The 13335-nt window shown below is 63.0% G+C and overlaps 9 protein-coding genes across 9 annotated transcripts; 1 reads left to right on the forward strand and 8 right to left on the reverse strand.

Annotated features, from left to right (window-relative positions):
* Window positions 1–440: 440 nt before the first annotated feature.
* Window positions 441–2055, reverse strand: OSTLU_24679 (predicted protein; the record flags this gene model as incomplete). Its single annotated transcript, XM_001418438.1, has 1 exon — window positions 441–2055. The coding sequence occupies one exon, from the start codon at window positions 2053–2055 to the stop codon at window positions 1441–1443; it is 615 nt and encodes a 204-aa protein (XP_001418475.1). The 3' UTR covers window positions 441–1440.
* Window positions 2056–2129: 74 nt separating this feature from the next.
* On the forward strand, window positions 2130–2399 carry OSTLU_41496 (predicted protein; the record flags this gene model as incomplete). The annotated part of the gene is made up of 1 exon (XM_001418210.1): window positions 2130–2399. The coding sequence occupies one exon, from the start codon at window positions 2130–2132 to the stop codon at window positions 2397–2399; it is 270 nt and encodes an 89-aa protein (XP_001418247.1).
* A 126-nt stretch (window positions 2400–2525) lies between these two features.
* Window positions 2526–5867, reverse strand: OSTLU_40782 (predicted protein; the record flags this gene model as incomplete). The annotated part of the gene is made up of 1 exon (XM_001418439.1): window positions 2526–5867. The coding sequence occupies one exon, from the start codon at window positions 5865–5867 to the stop codon at window positions 2526–2528; it is 3342 nt and encodes a 1113-aa protein (XP_001418476.1).
* Window positions 5868–6381: 514 nt separating this feature from the next.
* On the reverse strand, window positions 6382–7365 carry OSTLU_12625 (predicted protein; the record flags this gene model as incomplete). Its single annotated transcript, XM_001418440.1, has 1 exon — window positions 6382–7365. The coding sequence occupies one exon, from the start codon at window positions 7363–7365 to the stop codon at window positions 6382–6384; it is 984 nt and encodes a 327-aa protein (XP_001418477.1).
* Window positions 7366–7557: 192 nt separating this feature from the next.
* OSTLU_41046 (predicted protein) lies at window positions 7558–7986 on the reverse strand (the record flags this gene model as incomplete). The annotated part of the gene is made up of 1 exon (XM_001418441.1): window positions 7558–7986. A coding segment is annotated over one exon (429 nt), but the record flags the coding sequence as incomplete, so codon positions are not given.
* Window positions 7987–8698: 712 nt separating this feature from the next.
* OSTLU_32196 (predicted protein) lies at window positions 8699–9112 on the reverse strand (the record flags this gene model as incomplete). Its single annotated transcript, XM_001418442.1, has 1 exon — window positions 8699–9112. The coding sequence occupies one exon, from the start codon at window positions 9110–9112 to the stop codon at window positions 8699–8701; it is 414 nt and encodes a 137-aa protein (XP_001418479.1).
* A 172-nt stretch (window positions 9113–9284) lies between these two features.
* On the reverse strand, window positions 9285–10906 carry OSTLU_32197 (predicted protein). The gene has a single exon (XM_001418443.1). The coding sequence runs from the start codon at window positions 10887–10889 to the stop codon at window positions 9345–9347; it is 1545 nt and encodes a 514-aa protein (XP_001418480.1). The 5' UTR covers window positions 10890–10906; the 3' UTR covers window positions 9285–9344.
* Window positions 10907–10988: 82 nt separating this feature from the next.
* Window positions 10989–12568, reverse strand: OSTLU_32198 (predicted protein). The gene has a single exon (XM_001418444.1). The coding sequence runs from the start codon at window positions 12546–12548 to the stop codon at window positions 11001–11003; it is 1548 nt and encodes a 515-aa protein (XP_001418481.1). The 5' UTR covers window positions 12549–12568; the 3' UTR covers window positions 10989–11000.
* Window positions 12569–12753: 185 nt separating this feature from the next.
* On the reverse strand, window positions 12754–13299 carry OSTLU_32199 (predicted protein; the record flags this gene model as incomplete). Its single annotated transcript, XM_001418445.1, has 1 exon — window positions 12754–13299. The coding sequence occupies one exon, from the start codon at window positions 13297–13299 to the stop codon at window positions 12754–12756; it is 546 nt and encodes a 181-aa protein (XP_001418482.1).
* Window positions 13300–13335: the final 36 nt, after the last annotated feature.

A 13335-nucleotide genomic window follows, 5' to 3' on the forward strand; every position in this document is an offset into this window, starting at 1 on the left:
ACGGCGCTCGCGTTCACCATCTCGCGCGTTCGTCGCGCAAACACGCACGCGCACGCGCGCGTGACACCATGTTATTTCATTTAGCACGCACTCTACCTCTCGACCGATCAAGGCAAAGCGCGTCCTCCTCGTTCCCGCGCGTCTCGCGCGTCACTCGCCGACTCGCATGGGCTTATCCTCGCTCACCGCGCTTCCATCGCGCGGCGCGTTCACCGCGAGCGAGCTGGTGCCGGTCGCGAGCGCGCCTCCGGCGAGAACGTACGTCGCCGGCATCGCGCGCGCGCCGTTGTCCGAGCACGCGCGCGTGAAAACGGACGGGACGAACATTTTAATCCGACAGCTCTCGCAATCTCGCGCGCGCGCCGAAGCGAAGAAACGCGCGCAGCGCGCGCAGGCGGCGGCGGAAGCGAAGAAACGGTCCGAGACGCTGGCGCTGGAGGCGAAGAAACGGGAAGAGAAGACGCGAGCGGCGTTGGAGGCGTCGACGGGAAGAGGCGGCGGCGGCGCGAAGGACTCGGCGAACGCGAAAGACGCGGCGACGACGACGACGACGGTGGAAGCTGCGGTGAATCCGTTCAGTAGGAAACGACCGGCGAAGGAGAGCGGGAAGGAAAGCGCGGAGGGCGCAGCGCGAGGGTCGAAACGCGGGAAGGGTCGATAACGGTAAAATTCGTTGCCCGCGTTTCGTTTCGAATCGCGTGATATCGATGCCGCTCCGAGATGGGACTATGACCGCAGACGAGTTCGAACGAGGCGTTCGAAACGCGTTGGGTGATTCAAACGCGATCGTCGACGGGTGTTGGATCGTGGAGACGAAGGCGATGGTGTCGGCGTCGACGGCGCGTGGGTACGGAGAACTCGCAAGCGAAGCTCGGAGTGAACGATGGGAGCCTCGCGACGTCGACGACGCCCTCGAAATCGAAGACAACGAGGAGGATGAGGACTGTGCTACCCATGTATCCCGAAATGGTCACGTGCGAGAGTATCGCGTCGTGTACTCGGCGACGTTCCGCGTTCCCGTGTTGTGCGTTCGAGCGCGCGACGCGGCGACTCGCGCGCCGTGGAGCACTTCGAGATTACTTCAATCTCTTACAATAGATCACTCATGCGTGGGTGCAGATGACCATGACCCCGTATTGACGCCCTATTCGAATCCGCACGAGCCCGGTGGAGGTGACTGGGCGTGCGTGCACCCTTGCGCGACGGCTGAGGTTATGAAACTCTTGCTTCGCGATTCCAACCTTCCGCTCACGCCGAGAGCGTACGTAGACGCCTGGCTTCGTTACGTCGCGCGAGAAGTCACGTTGCGACTAAACGACGCAGACTGAAAATCTCAGTCGCGCTTCGAAACAAAGATGTTGTACAATAAATTTCATTTCAGCTATGGCGACGACTCGCGAGGCGCCGCTCGTTCTATTTCTATTATTATCTACGGCGCCGTCACGCGCGCGTGTCCGCCTCCACGTTCTTCACCGGCACGCGATCCGCGATCAACCTCAACTCTTCCGGGTCCAAATTCGGCTGCGCCGAGAACAACCGCAACAGCATCTTCAACTCCTCCGCGTCTTCGCACGTCGACGCGCGCTTTACGATTTCCCGCTTCAACGCGCACTCGTCCTTGTGCATCCTCCACGCCTCTTCCAGCCCTAACACGCAATCCGCGATCGACGGTTGCGGTCCACTCCGTTCCCCTCCCGCGCGTTTCGGCGGCGGTTTCAGATTTCTCGTCCGCGTCCACGCATCCGTCTTCGCGCGTTCGAGCTCGCGCGTCAGCGCGTCGAACCGCGCGCACTCCTCCCGCAACCGCGCGAACACCCGATCGAGCGCGGCGTACTGCGCCTCCACCACGCGCGACGCGAACGCATCGTCGATCAGGATTTCGCTCCCATCCACCGCGCGCGCGCGCGCGGCGTCGTGAATCGCCGGCAGTCGCTCGAACGCGTTCACCGCCGTCCCGAGCAGCGCCACCGACGCGCCCTGCGCGTCGTCCCATCGCGCTCTGCAGCGCGCCAGCGCGCCGTAGGCGTCGCGGAACGCGTTCAGGAACGTCTCCATCGATTCGCGCGCCGCCGCGAGCGGTCGCCGCGCGGCGCGCGCGCGAATGCCGTCACGCCGTCACAACGCACCGCATGGCGACGACGGCGACGCGCCCGCGCGCGCTCGAGCTCTACCGCGCCCTGCTGCGATGCGGGCGGTCGTTTAACGACTACAACGTGCGCGAGTACGTCAAGCGACGCGCGACGGAGTCGTTCCGCGCGAACGCGGCGCTCGCGGACGTCGACGCGATCGAGTCGGCGCTCGAGGAGGGCGCGCGCGAGCTCGACGTCGCGCGTCGGCAGGCGACGGTGTACGCGCTGTACGGGGGGGCGAGGAAACCGAGCTCGATGGACGTGCGGTGAGTCGCGGCGAGGCGGCGCGCGGGGAGGTTAGCGTTTGAATTAGATTGATTTAGAAGAGCGAGGGGGCCAGCAAAGTTGTCATAGTAATTACACGGTTACACGTACTCGTATCGCGCGCGCGCGTCGTCACAGGGCGGTTCGGGCTTTATCTTGCGCGCGACGAACGTTTGGTTCGGTCAAGTCTGCGGCGGAGACGTCGCGGAGGACTTCGCGGCACGCGTCGACGACGCGCTCGCGACTGCGCTCGTCGCCGACGAGCTTCTCCAGTTGGCCAGCCTCGAGGTGTGCCGCGCGACGCGCGGCGGCGAGGCAAACGCTCTCGGGTAAACCAGCGAGACGCGCGACGTTGACACCGTAGCTTCGCGGACAGTTGCCGCTCGCGAGGGTGTACAGAAAGGTGACCGTTTCGCGTCCGAGCGTCTCGACACCTGCTCCGCTCGGCGTCTCGACTCGACACGCCATGTGTGCCAACGCCACGTGAGGGTCGCGCGCGTGGTCGTCGGCGAGTCTATGGTAATGCGTGCTGAAGAGCGTACGGCAGCGCTTGTCGATGAGATGCGACGCAACCGCACACGCGATGGCTGTACCGTCCGCGGTGGCGGTTCCTCTGCCGAGTTCGTCGAGCGCGACTAGGGAATTCGTCGTCGCTCGACGAAGCATCGCTCCAGTTTCGCTGAGCTCGACCATGAATGTCGACTGCCCACCCGCTAAATTGTCTTTGGCGCCCATGCGCACAAAAACCGCATCCATAGCTGTCATCTCAAACTTGGCCGCGGGAACGTCGGCGCCCACGTGCGCCATGATCGCGGCCAAGCAGACTTGCCTGAGGTACGTGGACTTGCCACCCATGTTCGGACCAGTGATGAGACAGAAACCCGGATGTTTACCACCAAGCCTGGCGTCGTTCGGAACGAACGCGCGCGCGAGAGAAGACGCGCACGGGTGCGACAGGCCGACGGACTCAAGCGTCGCGGGCTCGCCGTCTCGCGGTTGCGGGTGCACCTTCGGGGTGCAAACTGCTCCACAAGAAGCGTACATTTCCTCGCTCACGACAGCCAAAGAGGCTAGAACATCTATGATTGCACCAACACTTGCCGCCGCTTGCCACTCCGAAGCGTTCTCGCAAAACTTTGCGACGATTCGACGGAACACGCCGGCGAGCGCGTCCTCGCGCGCTTCCTCCGCCGCAACTCGCTTCGCGCGCAAGGGTACCAAATCATCGCACGTGAACCGTTCGTATCCTTTGCGCTTACCTTCACGCACCCAATGATGAGGGACCTTGGACGCGAGGCGGTCAGGAACTTCGACAAGATGCGTATCTTTGTTTGCATTCACGAAACAAACCTCCGTTTTGTGACCACCGAGCTCGCCGCGCGCCTCTTCCAACCACGACGCCAGATCCGCGTCCGCTGCTGTAAGTTGCTCCTCGGCAGCGTCCAGATCGGCGTCGACGCCTTGCGCCGGCTCGATTCTCCCACTCGATTTGGCGGCGTTCCAATCGAACGCAGACTCCATTTCGTCCAGCGCGCTCAGATCCGGCATCGCGACGCCGCCGACTGCGGTGAACACGTCCTCGCGCGTCGCCGCGGCGTCGTTTACGATGCACAATGCGCGAAGCACGTCAGATTTCTCACATGCATCAACGCACGCCGCGATCGCTTTTGTAGCGTCGCGAACCGCACGAATACCCTCGAGCGCTGCGAGGAAATCGTTCAACTTTGCTCGCGCCGCATCTTCATACAAGACGACGTGCGAGGCGGATCGACCTTTCTCGCCGCTCGATCCGACAACGCGCGAGATGGCGCGTTCCGCGTCTGGCGCGGCGCGCAAAAGCTTGCGCGCAATCCCTGTGGCCTCGATCCCGCATCCCCGCATCATAGAGACGGCGACTTGTCGAGCTCGAATAGCTGACGCGCTTGTCAAAGGGCGACACACCCAACGGCGCAACAAACGACGACCGGGCCCGCTCACACACCGATCGAGCGACGCCAAAAGCGTACCCGCGGAGCCACCTGCGGTATTCTCGAGCACCTCAAGCCCAGAAAGTGCAGCGGCATCCATGGCGACATGCGTAGAGTGTGCCCATCGCGCCAAGTGCTCCCGCGCGCCGGCGTCTGTTGTGTGCAGGGACTCTACTCGCCCTTGTGGCACTAAATCGGCGTCTATCAGCGCGGCGCGTAAGTACGCAACGACCGTGCCCCACGCTCCGATACCGCATTCGCGAGCAGGATGGCATGCAGTGTCTCGCATTTCTTTAATGGCTTCTGGCAAACCAGTCTTAAGCGTCTTGAAGTATCCCTCCGCCTCGGCGTCCTCCAGCGCTTCGTTCGCACTCGTCGACTTAAACGTACGCTGCTGAGCGTGTGAGCACATATCCAAAACTGCCATCTTCGCTCGCGCGCTCAAGCCAGTGGGCGGAACTAAGATTTCAACCGGGCGCAGCTCCGCAAGTGCTGTGCGCAAACAGCTTGCACCTTCGTCGTCGCGCCACGCACCGACGAGGAAACGACCCGTACCGCAGTCTGCAGCGCACAAACCGACCCAACCTTCGCCGTCCTCCTCTTCGCAGCCGTCTATTATAGAGCAAACGAAGGCAGCATCCGGCGAAGAGTTCAACATACCGGTGTCAACCATCGTACCTTTTGTCAACACTTGAACCATTTCGCGGCGAACCACAGTGTCCTTGCACGTCTTGTCTTTCTTTTTTCGCTCGGCAAGCTGCGCTGGTGTCTCTGTCTGTTCAATACACACGACGCGGTGACCGTTGCGAGCGAGCTGCTCGGCGTGCATCGCGTAATTCTTCTCTGGGAATCCAGCGTGCGGTTGCTCGCCGCGCATATACATCAATCCTAAGTCTCGCACACCGATGTGCGCGTCCATTTCGAACATTTCATAAAACTTGCCCATCTTGAACAACAATACAGAATCGAAATTCGCCGCCTTGAACTTCCACCACTGCGCCTGCCCGGGGGAAACCGTCCACTGCACTCCGCTGGCGTCGCGCATTTTTGGAAACGTCGACGGCAACAGCAACGTGGACGGATCGTAGTCCGGATCGTCAGGACGCCGACCATCGGCATCCTTAATCTTCTCCGGTTGCATAAATGGAAATTTCAACCGATCTCGCGCGTCGTATTGCTCCGGACCGACGCCTGCGAGAACGTCCTGCGCGTTCAAATCCTTTGCCTCTGTCGCCTTCGTCGGCGCCGACGTCGTATTCACCGTCGTCTTCTTTCGTCCATTCGTCGTCGACGTCGGCACCACCTTCTTCACCGCCACTTTGGTCGTCTTCTTCTTCTTCACCGGCGTTGACTCGCTCTCTGAGAAATCGTCGTCGTCCTCCTCTTCCTCGTCTTCGCTCGACGCCTCGCTCGAATCCGCCTCAAACGCTTCGTCGTCGTCGTCCTCTTCCTCCGCCTCCGCGTCGAAATCGCTCCCACCATCGTCATCGCTCGACTCGATCACCATCGTTTTCGCTTTTTTCGCCACACGTCGTCTTCCGGCGACTTTCTCCGCGCTCGCGACGTTCGTCTCTGGCGGCGTCGACGCCGCGGCGACGTTTTCCTTCTCATCACCGCTCGTGGACGCGCGCGCGCGTTTCCCGCTCGCACTTTTCGCGTGCTCGCGTTCGGGCTCGCGTTCGGGTTCGGCGTCGACGACGGTCGCGTCCGCGGTCGTCGGCGCCGCCGTCGTCGTCGTCGTCGGCGCGTCGACGCTCTCGCGTTTTGGCGCGGGCGCGAAAAACGACGCGATCGAACGCTGTCCCGGCGGCGGCGCCGTCGGTTTTTGCGCGCTTCCCATGGCGCGCGGCGCGCGAGGACGCTCGTTCGACGCGCGCGCGGTTCGCGGTGACCCGACGGCGCGACGGGCGCGGTGTGCGGTCGGCGAATGTGGCGTTGGATTTGAAATCCAACCAGCGACAGCTCGAGCCTCGCATCGGGCGCGTTTTGATTAAAATACTACGTGGCCGCGAGCAGCGCGATTAGTCGCGATAACACACGCGCGTGGCGACGCGAACGATGTCTTCCACCGTGGGGAGGGCCATCTTCTCGAGGTTCTCGGCGTAAGGCATCGGGATGTCGACGCCGGCGATGCGCTCGACGGGGGCGTCGAGGTAGTCGAAGGCGTCCTCGTTGACGACGGTGGCGATCTCCGCGCCGACGCCGCACTGCGGCCAGCCCTCTTCGACGACAACCATGCGGTTGGTTTTACGCACCGAAGCCGCGAGCGCGCCGCGGTCGAGCGGGCGGAGCGAGCGGAGGTTGATGACCTCCGCGTCGATGCCTTGCTCGCGAAGTTGTTCGGCGGCTTCGAGGCAGTAGCCGACCATCTTCGAAAACGCGACGAGGGTCACGTCCGCGCCGGGCTTCATCACGACCGCCTTACCGATCGGAAGGACGAATTCTTCGTCCATGGCTTCCTTGGGCAACGCAAACTCTTGACCGTACAAGAGTTCGTTCTCCAAAAACACCACGGGATCCGGGTCGCGAATCGCCGCCTTCATCAAACCGCGAGCGTCTTCGGCGTCGTACGGCGCGAGCACCTTCAAACCCGGAATAGACATGTACCACGCGGCGAAGCACTGAGAGTGCTGCGCACCGACTCCCGCAGCCGCACCGTTCGGGCCGCGGAAAACGATCGGAGCGGAAATCGCCCCGGCGGACATGTACAACGTCTTTGCGGCGCTGTTGACGATGTGGTCGATGGCTTGCATGGAGAAGTTGAACGTCATAAACTCGACGATCGGTTTCAAACCCATGAAAGCGGCACCAACGCCAAGACCAGTGAACCCAGCCTCGGTGATGGGCGTGTCGCGCACGCGATCGGCGCCAAACTTTTGTAACAAGCCCTTCGTGATCTTGTACGCGCCTTGGTAGTCGCCGACTTCTTCGCCCATGATGAACACCTTTTCATCGCGCGCCATCTCTTCGCTCAGCGCGCTGTTCAGCGCGTCGCGAACCGTCATTCTCGGCGAGTCCGCGGGAAGTTGCTTAGCGACCGGCGCGGCGCGCGCGTCTGAGACGTCCTCCGTCCGCCCGCTCGCCCGCGAGTTTCGCAGCGGCACGCCTTGCTCTTTAATAGATCGATAATCTGGACGTTCCAGCACCGCGCGCGCCGCGGTCGCCGTCTCTGTCGCCGTCTCTGTCGCCGTCGTCGTCTCCGCCGTCTCCTCGGCGACGTAATCCTTAAACGCCGCCACATCCTCCTCGTTTTCGCACATCACGCACACCGCCTTCCCCACCGGAATGTCGTCCGCGTCCCCGCTCGGCACCAAAATCTTCGCCAAGTACCCCTCCTCCATGGACTCCATCTCCATCACCGCCTTATCCGTCTGCACCTCCGCCAGAATGTCCCCGGTCGCCACTCGATCGCCCTCCGCCTTTTTCCAGCTCGCGATCCCGCCGCGCGTCATCGTCGGCGACAGCGACGGAAACGGAATCACCTCGTGCGGCGGGTACGTCCCGCTCGCGTACGTTCGCGCCCATCCCGGCGCGCGCGCGCGTCTCCACGCCGCGCACCGTCGCGCCGCCGCCGCATCGCGCGTCGTCACCGCGCCGTCGTCGCCGCGTCGCGTCGCCGACGCCATCGCCATCGATCGCGCGCATCGCGCGTCTCGACTCACCGTCTCGCGACCTCGCCGCGCGGCCGCCGCGCACGCCTCGAGCGCCGCGCGCCGCATCTGCGAAACGCCGTCGCGCTTTCGCGTCGCGTCGTCGCGTCGTCGCGCGTCCGTGTGCGGTCGTCGCGATCGCGAATTCGACGAACCCCCCCACACGCGGGTGTTTTCACGCCGGCGCGCCCGTCGCGTCGCCGCGCGCGCGACGACGCGACGCGCGATGCGCGACGACGGCCCGCGCGCCCTCGTCGAGGGCCTCGACGGCGCCGTCGCCCGCGCCGCGCGCGCGCTCGACGCGCACGCGCGCGGCGCGGCGGACGCGCAGGACGCGCTGTGCGCGCGCGTCGATCGATGCGCGGACGCGCTCGAAGCGCTCGTCGACGCGATGCCGACGAGCGCGAGCGAGGCGCACGCGAAGCGACTGCGATCGCTGCGACAGCGCATCGATGGACTGGGCGCGAGCGCGAGAGATCTGAGGGACAGGGCGCGCGCGCTGCACGACGACGCGCGCGCGAGCCGACGCGCGGATTCGAGCGCGCTCGCGGCGCGCGAGGGCGACGAGTTACCGCCGCGAGACGCGGTGTTTCGCGATGGGTGACGGCGCGCGCGCGCGATCGTTGTAATGGTGTACTGTATCGATGGCTAGGAGACGCGCGACGCGCGCGCGTCGAGAGACGCGCGACTAAAACCGACCGACGCTCGGGCCCAAGCCGAGCTTGGCCTCCATGACGGCGTGCGCGTCCGAGCGCGGGCCTTCCGTGCGCATGTCCTCGGGATTGAGGTAATCCTCGAACCCGAATCGATCGATGTCGCCGGTGAGAATCTGTAACCCTAATCGTTTGCTCGGCACCGGTCCCGGGAGGCGCTCGACGTCGGTCAAAATCTGTCGCTCGGCGTCCAACTTGGCCGGGATCGCGCCTCCGTGCGCGCGCGCCATCGTCTCTAACTTCTTCGCGTACTCCGCGCCGCTCGCGCGTTCCTCTTGCATCACCTGCACGGGGTGCTTCGCGGACGACGCGCCGACGTCGCGCGCGGCGGCGAGGCCGAGTCGGAGCGTGTCCACGGGTCTTCGCAAGAATTTGATCTCGTCATCCATTTCGATCGTTCGGCGGTCGTCGAGGGCGCGGTTCGCGCGGGGAGGGCGCGGGGCGCGACGGGGCGTCGAGCGTCGGCGAGCGGCGCGCGAGGGCGGCGCGCGCGCGAGGCGGCTGGTTGTGCGGACGGCGCGCGAGGGGCGGGTCGGTTGGGTCGCGTCGCGAGGCGGAACGAGTCGCGAGGCGGCGGTTCGATTACAACACGGGTAATGTACGGCGCGAGCGCGCGCGCGATCAGCGGGTGGGATCGGCGTCGTCGGCGTCGTCGGCGTCGTCGTCGGCGTCGGCGGCGGCGGCGGCGCGCGCTCTGTCCCGCCTGGCGGCGATGCGGAGCGCTTGGTGATAAATTTCGTCGTTGCGAGCGCCGAATTTGTGCAACTCGGCGCCATTGCGCCACGCCTCGACGCGAGCCATACGTCCTGCTTCATACTCTCCGAGATTTTTCTCAGCCTTGAGCCACTTGGCCCAATCGTCGGTGGTGCGCGCCGTCTTGTCTTTGCCGTACCACTCGGGAAGGTAGCCGCCGACGATGTGCGGCGCCTTCGGCGGACCGCCCTGCGCCATATAGCAGTTGACTCTATTCTTCCTTCCACCGATTGGACTCACTGAAGTGTCGCGGTCACCGCAAATGTGCAAAAGCAACCACGCGTCGACCATGTTGGCACCGTTTTGTAGGATGATTTCATTGTTGATTTTCTCGGTAAATTTTGGACCGATGACGTACCCGGCCAAACCGCACCCAGCTTTGATGTGGTTTGCGGAGTACATGTACACCATTTCATCCTCCACGGGCCATTGCTTCACAAACTGCCCAGTCGGTTCGTCTCGAGCTTTGAGCAAAATCACGTCCGCGTTCGCCGGAGCGTTATCGATCACGCTTTGCAACGCGTACGGCTTCATGCGTATGCCACCCCAAAGCGCGTCGCTTTCAAAAATCACCGTCCACTTGTTCTTGAACTTTGAATGCAAACGCCACATGCGCATGTGCGAAAACAAACAACTGATGTGATGCGAAACCCCGTATAAAAACTTTGGCAAGACGCCGACACCGTCTTTGTTGGACTTGGCCGCAGACAACCCGCCGAACCACTTGTCTAAGTTCGCGTTCGGGCGAAGCTCTTTGAGTTCCTCCAACGCCTCTTCCGTGAGATCAAACGTTTTCGGCCACGCGTTAGCGTTCGTACCGTACTGAATCTGCACCAGCTTATCTGCTTGATCACGCGCCTCGTGCTCATGGCTGCCTGCGTTCTCACCAAACGTTTTCACGAACTGGCGCTTCACGCCCTCCGCGCGCTTCACGTCGTACTTCAAGTCTTCGACGGCGATGACGTATATCGGCGTCTCGAGCTTCCGACGCGTGCGGTTGCCACCGACCGCGAAATAGCGATCGGAAGAAAACGAAGGAAACGAGTTCTCGTACGAGTCTGCCTTCGCCGCTTCCAGGGCCGCGCCCTCGAGTCGCACTTGATCCATCTCCGCGAACGCCAGCGCTGGGGTGTTGACTTGCTCCAGCGGCAGGTTTGGCGTCCACACCGGCTTCCGTGCGCGACCGAGCGCGCCGCGACGCGCCACGACACTCGTCGTCAAGCTCGCGGCGGCAAAGAGCGCGCCGGCGAGCGCGAACGCGGCGATGGCGCGAGATCGTCGTCGCGCGGAAGCATCGCGTGATCCTTCCTCAAAGTATTCCGTCGCCGCGTCGCCGCTCACGCGCTGGCGTGGACGCGACGGATCGCGATCGATCAGCGTTCGCCGCTCATCGACGTTCGTTTCCAGCGCCATCGCGAGATCGTCGTCGCGCGATGGAAAGTGACGCGCGACGCTGGTTCGCGACTGGTGCTACTATACAGGGTGTTACGATGGTTATATGCTATACAGGTGACTACGTGAATTCTAGTGTGTCGACGGGCTTGCCGCATCTGTCGCAGCCTCGCCCGCTGCTGCTCGGGCTTTCGCGCGCTTGGCTTGAAGCCGTAACGCTTGTCGAAGCATTTCGTCGTTGCGAGCGCCGAATTTGTGCAACTCGGCGCCATTGCGCCACGCCTCGACGCGCGCCATGCGGCCCTTATTGTACTCCGCATCGTTCTTCTCAGCCTTGAGCCACTCGGCCCAATCGTCGGTGGTGCGCGCCGTCTTGTCTTTGCCGTACCACTCGGGAAGGTAGCCGCCGACGATGTGCGGCGCCTTCGGTGGACCGCCCTGCGCGTGATAACAGTTGAGCTTATTCTTTCGTCCGCCCTCACCACTCACCCTCGGGTCGCGCACGCTACAGATGTGATTGATCAACCATGCGTCGACCATATCTGCGCCGCCACTATAAATGATCTGTTTATACAGCTTCTCCGTAAACTTTGGACCGACGATGTAACCCGCTAACCCGCACGCAGCCTGGACTCGATTCATAGAGTACATGTAGATCATTTCATCCTCCACCGGCCACTGCTTCACGAACTGCCCGGTCGGTTCGTCTCTGGTTTTGAGAAAGATCACGTCCGCATTCGCCGGAGCGTTATCGATCACGCTCTGTAATCCTTTTGGAGGAATGTGGAGGCCTGACCACAAGCCGTCGCTTTCGAAAATCACCGTCCACTTGTTTTTCAATTTTTGATGCAACCGCCACATGCGCATGTGGGAAAATAAGCACCCGACGTGATGCGAGATGCCGCGTACCGCTCTCGGTAATAGACCATCGTGCAGTTTCGCTGCCGCTAAGTTGGCGAACCAAGACATGTGGTTCGTCGGGCGGAGCTCTTCGAGGCCTTCCAGCGCCTCCGTCGCGAGCTCAATGGTGTGCGGCCACGCGAGGGCGTTGACTCCGTCTTGAGTTTGCACCAACTTCTTCGCCTGTGCGGCAGCTTCGTGCGTCCGATTGATGTAGTTCGGACTCTCGCTAAACGATCGCACGATCGCCGCCTTTAACGAATCCGCCTTTGCCAAATCGGGTTTGGAGTCCGCCAAGGCGATGACGTACACGGGCGTCTCGAGCTTCCGACGCGTGCGGTTGCCACCGACCGTGAAATAGCGATCGGAAGAAAACGAAGGAAACGAGTTCTCGTACGAGTCTGCCTTCGCCGCTTCCAGGGCCGCGCCCTCGAGTCGCACTTGATCCATCTCCGCGAACGCCAGCGCTGGGGTGTTGACTTGCTCCAGCGGCAGGTTTGGCGTCCACACCGGCAGATGCGCAGGTTTCGCCCCTAACCGAGCCCCTGGATGCACGTGCATCTTCTGCGTGTGCGTCAGCATGTCCACCGTGAGCCCGACGCAGGCGAGACACGCGCCGAGGAGCGTGAACACGCTCAAGGCGAAGAATCTCCTTCGCGCCCAAAGCTCGCGCGAATCCGCTTCAAAGTATTCCGTCGCCGCATCGTCGCTCACGCGCTGTGTCGGTCGCGCGATGAGCGTCTGTCGCTCACCGCCGCGCGCGCTCGCGGTGAGTGACATCGCGCGTTCGGCGACGGCAAGTGCGGCCGTGATCACGCACGCGGGGTGTTACGAGTTCGCGCTCAAGCGCGGCGACGATGACGACGACGACGACGGGCGATTATGCGTGCGTGGCGATCATAAACGAGGTCAAAATAGTAATGAATGAGTTCTCTCATCAACTGCGTTGTTACAAATACATGGCGGTCGCGCGCTCGAGCGCGCCTCACGCGTCCTGCGAGTCCTTCGTCGTGTATCGCCCGAGCGCCGAATTGAAAAAGGCAAAAATACCCTTCACGATGGACTGACGAACCGCGACGACGCCCTTACCGAACTCCCCACCCGGTCCGGCGCTCGTTTCGCGAATAAACAGCGTGTACACCAGGCCGAAACTTCCGTTCACAAGGAGCATCGCCACGAGAAACAACGCCAACGGCGGTTCCTTTTCTACAAACAGATCCAGCATCTCTCCCGCCGTCTTCGACTCCCTAATGACGTCTAAACCAATCTGTTCGTCCTTCAGAACCTCGTCCACCACCGCGCGTTCCTCGCGAACGAGCTCCGCGCGCAGCGACCCGGCGACTTGTCCGATAACCTCTCCCGGCGTCGTCGCCGCGCGCGCCGCATCACCGTGCGCGCTCGTCAGCGCCACCACCACCGCCACCGCGTTCGCCACGAGCGCGCTCGTCGCTTCCCGGCTCGTCGTCTCGCCGTCATCGCGTCCCCAGCCGCGCGTTTCCAACGCATCGCCTCGGGACGCTGTCGACGTCATCTTGTCGCTTTCGCGCGCTCTCGCGACGCGCGCGGA

The sequence above is a fragment of the Ostreococcus lucimarinus genome, chromosome 6, assembly GCF_000092065.1.
Source record: "Ostreococcus lucimarinus CCE9901 chromosome 6, complete sequence".
Taxonomy (NCBI): domain Eukaryota; kingdom Viridiplantae; phylum Chlorophyta; class Mamiellophyceae; order Mamiellales; family Bathycoccaceae; genus Ostreococcus; species Ostreococcus sp. 'lucimarinus'.

Excerpts from the sequence above, each read along its gene's own strand:
- OSTLU_32197 (XM_001418443.1), bottom strand. The coding sequence starts at position 10,889 with ATGGCGCTGGAAACGAACGTCGATGAGCGGCGAACGCTGATCGATCGC.
- OSTLU_32198 (XM_001418444.1), bottom strand. The coding sequence starts at position 12,548 with ATGTCACTCACCGCGAGCGCGCGCGGCGGTGAGCGACAGACGCTCATC.